At 49.1% G+C, this 8,863-nt stretch overlaps 1 protein-coding gene across 4 annotated transcripts in view; it reads right to left on the bottom strand.

Moving 5' to 3' along the window:
* Positions 1–4,933: 4,933 nt before the first annotated feature.
* LOC114056180 (pseudouridine-metabolizing bifunctional protein C1861.05-like) overlaps positions 4,934–8,863 on the bottom strand; it is a 25,379-nt gene continuing 21,449 nt past the window's right edge. For all 4 annotated transcript variants that reach the window (XM_027881179.1, XM_027881178.1, XM_027881177.1 and 1 more), the window contains 2 exons: positions 8,484–8,572; positions 4,934–5,341 (listed from right to left, as the gene is read on the bottom strand). In XM_027881179.1, the coding sequence (XP_027736980.1) occupies positions 5,146–5,341; positions 8,484–8,572 (285 nt within the window). In that variant the 3' untranslated portion in view covers positions 4,934–5,145. The remainder of the gene's footprint in view (positions 5,342–8,483; positions 8,573–8,863) is intronic.

The following is an 8,863-nucleotide window of genomic DNA, read 5'->3' as shown; positions in this document are numbered from 1 at the left end:
GCCAAGCCTTCAGCTTCTCTGTGAGCCTCAGAGGTTGGGTGGTCTCATTCTCTCTCCTGGCACCTTGCAGGAAGAGCCCAAGGTGGAGCTCACCTGCAGGATCTTGCCCTGGAGACCCACTTCCCAAAGGTCAGATGGACTCTCTTTTCCCATTTTGGGTGTTGCTGCTGGGGAGCACAGTAGGAAGCACGCAAGGGCAGAATGCCTGCTGCTGCCTTCTGTGCTTCTGGTTTGGAAGGAGGTAGGGTCTCCTGCATGCCTCTCCTCTGTTGTTTTTGGTGGGGAGGAGATGTGGGGTGGGGTGAGGTCTTTTTCCCAGCTGATATGAAAGCTGTTACATTTCCATTGCTTGTGAGAGCAGAGTCGAGTATCTGGAGCGTCCTTGAGTCTCCTCTGCTCTTAGAGGACAATCTCTTTCCCAGCTGCCTGGGGGTTGCAGGGTGAAAGCTGCATGCAGATACCTTTGCTGTGAGCAGCTGTGCTACACTGGGCTTCCCAGGGCTCCAAGAGGTTTTGAAAGTAGTCCATGTGCCCCTGTGGTCAGTAGGTTTTTCCAGGTGAGAGGACCTTGTTGACCAGCAGCAGGGTTCAGAGGAGCTCACCCCTGTTCTGTACCGTACCAGAGCAGTGGGTCCAGTGCTGCTCTGTGAATCTTTTGAAGCCTGCATTTCCAGAGTTTCCTACAGCAGCCTCCTCTTCCTGTGTGGTGTTCAAGGACAGAAGAAGTGTGTTGTGATGGGTGGTGGCAGGTGTGGGCAGCTGGGTGGGTGAAGGGGTGAGCTCTGGGAGAGATGAGAGACGGTACTTCCCTGGCTCCCAGCTCAATGAGGCTTGTTCTGGCTGTGACATGTGCCACTCTCTGGGGACCAGACTGGCTGGGCAAATGGCTCTGGGTGGCCCTGCTTCAGCAGGCAGGTGGCCCAGGTGACCCCCAGAGGTCCCTTCCCACCTCAGGCTCTCTGTGGTCCTGTGGTGAGCACTGTAAATGCCAAACAGCTGTAGTGCCCCACTGGGCAGGAGGCAGGTCGGCAGCACCTGCAGGTCTGTACCCCCCAAAACTTTGTGCAGGGACAGATGAAGCAGCAATAGAGGGGCTCAGAGAAGCCAGCAGCATTTACCTCCCACCCCTCCCCAAAGTTAGGTTCCTGCAGGGGTGACCAGGTAGAGAGTGTGGGGCTACCCCTCAGGTGTGCTGAGCGAAGTTGGCACTACTTCAATCCTAGTTTGTCACAGGAGGCAGTGGTGACCCACCAAAGGGAACTGCAATGGGATTCAAAGTGAATCAAATGCTGTGCTTTGGTTCTCTTTCTGAAAGATGTTTTTAATAGTAGCACAATGAGGTTTTGCAAAGCTGGGATGCTACCACACATGCGAAGGTGGCCAGGAGGCCTGCAAAGCTCGGTGGGATGCTAAATAAAGCTGATGTGTGGCTCAGCTCCAGCCTTCAGAAACAGGTCTCCTACACAGTCCTGCGCTGCCAAGCCTGTTCCTGGGGACTCCACATTCCCCTTCTCAAGTGACGTTTTCAACAACATGGGACTTGGCCTTCCTTGGCAGGAGCTGTGGTGAGGAAATGGGAGGGATGCCCCATGCTTGGCTCAGCTTGAACTTTTGTATGAGCATGCTGACATCCTGGCAGCTTTTCCTGCAATATCCTAATAGCTTAAATTAAAAAGGGTTGTGAAAAAGCCCCTTTTGCCTCATTTGGGGGCTCCAAGGGGGGCTCTGCCAGCACAGCGCTCTGTGACCACTCAGTGCTTTTATTGGCAACTCTCAGGAAAGTAGGAATCAAGTCTACATAGTGTACAAAATCCAGGCAGGAGGCGGGGAGGTACAAAGCAGCAGCATGAGAAGTGCAGTGAAAGAAACATTTACAACTATGTCATTAAGGATTTAAACTGAAACTCAAACAGAAAGTATTGATCCCCAGCTGCAGGACAGCCTCTTCAGCTTTATTTCAAGCTGTGTTGCTCCAAGATCATTATGTCTTTAAGGGCTTTGGATGCTTTGGAGGAACCCACCTGTAAAGAAAAGCCATAACACCATCTGTGCTGGGTCTGACCATGGGCCCACGTGCCCTCCTGTGGAGGCTGCCACCAGCAGGTGGCCAGAGAAGACTGTAAACAGACACACATATTCTGGGTATTCCGTATATACTATATATACACACACACACAGTACCCAAAACCTTAAACTTGCCTGCTATACATCCCACAACCAGGGGTTTCCTGCAGCAGAGATGGTGTCTCTGTGTTTAGTATCCTTGGATGAGTTTCTGTTCCATCACCTTGTGTATGTGGGTGCAGACAAACATGCTGAGGCAAGAGGCCAATCTCGGGGCATGGATTTACAGAAGGATACGGACCAGGACACTGGTTAAACATTAAAAGCTGCAATCTCTACTCCCTGACAGTTCCTGGCTAATTAAGCAGCTCTCACACACCAACATGAGCAGCTCTGCAGGGCCCAGCTCTGCACAGGACTGCACTTGCTGACTCTCAAGCTAAAGGCTGAGCCCTGTACCCCTCCTTGGTTTTCCAGCATGGGCTGTTGCCAACCTGCAAGATCTCAGGGTGCCCGTCAAATCCCAGCCCTTACAGAAATTTATGGAATTGTCCCATCTACCATGCAGTATGTTGTGGCCAGTCCCAGTAGGACAGACAGTGAGTCCTGTGCAGCCAAGAGACCAGATCCAGCCCGGCACAGGGCAGTCAGATTTGGGCTTGGAGAGGTGCAGGCAAAGGGCTGTGCTTGCGCTTGGCTGTGTGTTGGTATCCCTGGTGCCAGTTGCTGAGGAGGTTACAACTCACCTCTCTGCCTGGAGACGGCTTTCAGGTTGCAGGTGCCAGCAGGCAGCTTACAGGTGTAGAGCCCCAGGCAGCCACCACAGTCAGAGGGCTTCTGGCAGGGCCGGGACTGGATGCTGTGGCAGGAGTGCTGCAGAGAGAGGGAAAGTAGTGGCTGCAGTGCCAGTGTTGAGCCGTGCCCAGCCCCTAGACAAGGACCCCCTCCCAGTCCCAGCTGTGTCATCACTGTGCTCACGCTGCCAAGAGCCCTGGTCCCAGGGAGCCTGTGCTGTTCACAGGCTCAAAGAGGCACTTTTTGTGCAGGCTTGGGCTGCCTGACAAGGAGCCTCTTGCAAATTCAGAAGGTTTCCTTTTGGGGTGCACATGTCCCACAGCTGGTTAGTCAGTTGTTTGGGGTGATGTGAAATGCTCAGTCCTGGGACCACGATTGCAAGAGTCTATAAGCTCCGTCACGCTGAAGCTGACAGCAGTGCGATGCCTGGGAGTGGGAAGAGCTCAAAAGAGCCTCTTCATTTCCCCCAGAAGGGCAGGACAGAGAAGCTCCCATTAGAAAGAAATGCAAAGTTCCAGAAGATTGTTTGATAGAATGGGATGAGTCTTTGGTTTCGTTTAAAGTGGTAAAATAATACATCTGCCTCGTCAGGTACCAGCTGGGGCTTAAGGGTTGTCCCTGCCCTCCTCCCACGTCAGCACCACAAGCCACACTGTGCTGTGAGGCCATGTTGTTACTGGCACCTTTACATGCAGCTTATGAGAAACAGCCTGAAAGCACCTTTGTACCTGATGCTTGGTATCTGCTCCTGCTGCCCTCAGTCCTGCCTGATCCTGACTGGTACCTCCACTCATCCCCAGCCACCCTGCAAATCCCTCACACAGACCCTCTTACTCGCTGGCCAAGGACAGGCTGTGCTTACCGTGTCACTGTTGAACTTCCCGTAGTCCTTCAGGTGGAAGCTCAGCCTCGGGATCCTGCTGCTGGAGGGCTGCAGTGGTAGCCTCCAGGGCTTGCTGGCAGGGATCTGATTTCCACTGCCCAGCAGGGGTTTGGCCATGATCTTGCCAGGGGACCCAGAGCTGGGATGTGCTTCTCCCATCACTTTCCATGCACTAGCTGGGGGACGGCTCCCCTCTGAGCCCTGCCCAGGCAGCTTGTCCCCTTCATCTCCAGGTGGCCAAGCGTCTTCTCCAGAGCCCCCAGCTCCTGGCTGCCTCTTGGGATTGCTGGCCTGGCTTCCCAGTGCCCCAGATGGTGCTGGGGATGAGCAGAGCAGCACCAGGAGAAGCGCAGTGAATGTCTGTGCCTGGACCTTCATCCTCAGGGCCTGCCTTTGCTCGGTGTCCTCCTGCCTGGACAAGGCTGTTGGAGGCTGGAGCAGAGGTGGAAGCTGTTTTCCCCCCTGACTCTGGATCCAGCTGAAGTCATTTTTATAGAGCAGGGACATACCTTGGGGGCACAGCCCTTTTCCCCCGCCCCTGCTGTGTCCCACCTCCCTGCTTACGAGCAAACACAGCTGCTCACGTGGGCCCCAGTCCCCCTCCCTTCTGTTCCCAAATACCCCAGCATCCTCTTACCAGGGCCACCCTGTCCAATGCCAGGTAAATGAGTGGCTGTATGGCATCTCCCATTTCAGAGCACAGAATCTTTTAGATAAACCACAGTTGCAAGCAAGGTCTTAGTTGTGTGTCTTGTTTGTGTGTCTGAAGGAAAGGCAGCAGGCTCAGAGGTAAGCAGTTGGTATGGGCTTGGTGAAAGTGGTCTTGGGTAGAGGAAGGGCACCCAGTTAATGCCTCTGTCCATTGCATTCTTGAATAGTAGAGTCTACCCAGGAGAGAGGTGTTAGAGTTGCCCTGACCAACCTTTGGTTGGCTTTTGTGCTGTGTCAGACACCTGGGATCTGCTCCTCAAGCAAGGGTTCTCACTATGGGTGGTTTCTATATGAAACACAGGGTGAGTCTGTACTCCAGACTTACTGTCTGTTCAAGAACCAGCCAGCACCAAGACCCAACTCTACTAGAAATTAGTTTTAATGAGTTTCAGTGGTCACCAATCTGTTAGTGCCCGCAGTTACATCCTGTGATGTAACCCACCAAATAAATTTTTTTTTTAAATTATAAAAAGAGGACCATTAACAACAGCAGACAAACATAAATGTGAACAGTGTAATATCAGTTTTCACCGAATGCACTCTACAAAACAATTCACCTCCCAAAAAGTACTGAAAGTCTAAGTCCTCTGGTCAGCACCAAGCTTTTGAGCTCAACGCTCGAAACAGTCCAGTTCCTGGAAATAGGAATGCTGGGACTTCAAGGAGGTGATAGATAAGAAAGCCACTGTGTTCTAGTCCATCTTCCATACCTTCGCCTCTGGCCAACTCCTGCTCTTAACTTGCTCCTGGCTGACACTGGAAGTGCTGATTTCTGGGGATATGGGCTCATAGGAACGGAGAGACAAGCTTGCAGCAAGCAGACCCATCTGGACACAGGTTTCTGTGTCATGTTTATCAAGCATCCCTGCAAGGATTCCTGCCATTAAGCTGTGGAGAGAAAGAGAGGTGGTTTTGAACAGGAGGGGAACAGTTTTGAACTCAGGAATGTGGCTGTTCCTTTGTAGGGGCTTTCATTTGGACCCAAACTAACACTTACAGAAGCTGAATATGTCACACAGGAGGGCTAAGGTTACAATGAATAGGTCTTGCTTTTTTATATTTATTTTTAAATTTAGAATTCAAAATATGGATTTTGTCATTTATTTGCAGTTTATGTGCTTCTCATCTCAGAAGCTGAGGTACTTTCTCTTCCATCACATTTTCTATTCTCCTCAGTTTTCCAGGTGAGGTAGAAGAGAAGAAAGGAGTCCAAGATAGGAAGAATATACTTTTCCCTTGCTCTCTAATTATTTTGTCACTTCTTTGCTCTTTGTTGGTGCCTCGTTATGTCCCCTCCTTTCTCTATAGGGGTTGGATAGGGTGAGAGGGAAAGTTTCCATACCTATGTGAGAGGGACAACAGGCACAGCTGGAAAAAGAAATCCAAAGCTGAAATGAGATTGGAAATTCAGATTTTTGAACACATTTGCTGTGGTTTTCCATTTGAGATTTCCCAGTAAAAAATATGTGAGTGCTTGGAACAGCAGCGATCACCCTCAATCCCCTCAAGGCACTGAGGTGGCCACTAGGAGAAGGGAATGACTTTGGCTTGCCGGGGAAGGCTCCACTGAGGCAGGTATGGGCAGTGTTTGTGATAGACTGGGAACAACTAATCTTTATTCACAGTTAACTACTGTAATGATGTTCTGCAGCTAGGAAAAGACAAAGGAGATGTGAAAGAGAAGGGAGAAGACAATGCCATTTGAGAGAAAGAAGCAAGGAAAGGAAAATGCAATGGCAAGGAGGATTAATAAGCACATCTATGGGAAAGGGGAAAAGAGCCCCTTTTTTGCACTCGGGCTAATTACCTTAACATCTTTTTATCCATAACAAAGGTACAGAAGATTATGACTTCCATAAAGTGTTCAATCTCTCAACAGCTCCAGAGGTTGAGAGTAAATATTTGGGGGAGCATCCCCTAGCAATGCCGTGTGCTGGCAGGCAGTGTTATGTTGTCACGGCAGCCCCATGCAAGGAGCAAACAGCCACCACTTCTGCCTGCACACACGCTCAGCTCCTTGGACAGCATCTCTGGACTTGTGGGAGAGCCACAGGGTCAAAGCAAGGCAAGAAGTGCCCTGGATCACTGATTCTGGATGTGCACTCCCCCCTAACCAGTGCTTCAGAAGTGTGAGGGTTCACAGGGGCCAAGCTGTGAAAGTGTTATTGTTTAAATTGGATTTTAGGAAGAAATTCTTTACAATGAGAATGGTGAAACAGGAACAGGTTGCCCAGATAGGTGGTGGATGCCCCATCCCTGGAGATGTTCAAAGCCAGGTTGGATGGGGCTCTGAGCAACCTGATCTAGTTGAAGATGTCCTTGCTCACTGCAGGGGGGTTAAAACTAGATGACCTACAAGGGTCCCTTCCAACCCAAACCCTTCTGTGATTCTATGAAAGTCCTTTAAAATTGCCAACAGGCTGGGCTTGAGCAATGTTACCAATTCATATGCTGTGGAGATGGCATGTCAAGGCAGTGTCCTGGCATTTGCAGCCTGTTTTGGCACTCTTACTCTGTAGAACAGGAATTTCTGCAGCTCAGTGGAGCAGCTGAGGTTAATAGGAAAGAAAATCCTGGACAAACAAGAGGACTATGAAAATTGCCCCACATGGATCTTGGGACTCTGGGGAGAGGGATTTCCAGATGAACATTACCTCAGGAATGGGAGCAGTAATGAGCCCTTAGCTCTCAGATAGCTTTGGAAAGAAAAATAAACTACCAGGTTCTCCAGTATAACCCAGTGGAGGTGTTTGGCAGTGGCATGCTTTATCTCACCTTTGGTCTTCCCTTAATTTAACTTTTTAAAAAGGGAAAAGAATCCCTAAAGAAGATATTTAATTTACATTAAACTCTAGAAAAGATTTCTGTGCAGTAAGGGGTACTTGTGTTCTGAGCAGATGGTGCAGAGAGGAGGCTCCCTGGAGGGGCTGGCAGACACTGGGGACATCTGTTGGGGTCATGAGCAAAGCTGATCTTTCCTTAGGCAGGCTGACTCCGTGAGGTTCCTCCAACCCCTCTTCCTGCTGTTACACCTATTGCTCCAAACAACCCTAGAGAAGACCAGCTTGCAGTTGCAGTCAGCTCATCTCAGAGGTGATCTGGAACACAAGGAGCATGTCCTGGTGCTAAGTGGGCTAAGTAGCTTGGCAGCAAATTATTGATTGATCCTAAGTCAAATATTGAGGACTCTATATGTTTAAAGACAAACAAAAAAACTCCCCCAAAAAACACACCAAAAACCCTTTTCATTCTGCCCACTGATAACAGAAAAAAAGAAGTGTTGCTATGTTGAGTTACTGGTAGGTAAGCGGAGGAAAAGAAAAGGAAATCTCTGTTATGTACAGACTTTTGGTCTAGCCCAAGGCAATGAAAGGACAGAATCAATTCTTTCAGCATAGGAAGCAAGAAAAAAACCCCACCTGACTGCTACATATAGTTTGTCAAGTAAAAAAGGAGCATAATAAAATATTACTCTGACAAACTGAGAACTGATCAGCAGGGCTAGCAATAATAGCTGTCATTTCCCACTCCTATGTACGGCGTGAACAGTCAGGAGAATTACACAGCAGACTCTTTTGAAGCAAGAGCTTCAAAATTGCCAGAGGCAAATGCAGAACCTGATGAAATGCTTTTATAGGGCCATTTTTGCTACTGAGTGGCAGTTCCACTTCCATTGGAGAAGTGTGGAAGTAAAGCAGTTAGTTAGTAAGACAGCTTTGATGTAAGGTGGTTTACTTTGCTTTGCTCTTAGCAGCTCAGCCCAGACTAATTCAGAACTCTTAGATTGCCAGGAAAGGCTTAGATCTTAAAGAAAAGCAAAACTAATAATGGCAAGCCTTCCAAGATGCTTCAGGGGACATTTTTATCGCGCTTTGCAAAGAATCACGGTAACCAGCCCTGTTCTCATGTCCTTGGTGTCTCTTCCTCCAGCAGCAGAAAGTCGTTCTCGCCTTTGCAGTAGAATTTCAAAGAAATCCGATTATGGCCCTTTCACACTTAGTTGGAGAGTACAAAGCAGTGAGCAACATACCTGTCGCCAGCTCCTGAGACATTGGCTATCTCCTCTCTGCTGATGGGGATGGTGGGGTAGTGGGCGGCACAGAGGCTGGCAGCAGCAGTCTGTGGGAGTAGAGAGGGAAAATTAGTGGGAATTGCCAACGCTGATAAGGCCTGATGTGGGTGATGCCAGACCTGCATGGTTGACAAAAAAAGAAAAGACTAAAAAAAAAAAAAAAAAAGGCAATAATCTTTTTTCACACTTTGAAAGAGATCATTTAAATGAAACTTCCTGAAAACGAAGCTCACAGCCATGAATATTCATGTAAGCACATTTAAAACTAACTGACTATAAACACTGCTGCTAGGAGCCAGCAGTATAGGACAGACAACTTGATTTTCTTTCAGAGCTGT

The sequence above is a fragment of the Empidonax traillii genome, unplaced genomic scaffold (assembly GCF_003031625.1).
Source record: "Empidonax traillii isolate 1590-97213 ecotype Southwest subspecies unplaced genomic scaffold, ASM303162v1 scaffold84:size2688230, whole genome shotgun sequence".
Taxonomy (NCBI): Eukaryota; Metazoa; Chordata; class Aves; order Passeriformes; family Tyrannidae; genus Empidonax; species Empidonax traillii.
Note: the sequence above shows the minus strand (reverse complement) of the source record. Positions and strands in the feature narration are given on the sequence as shown.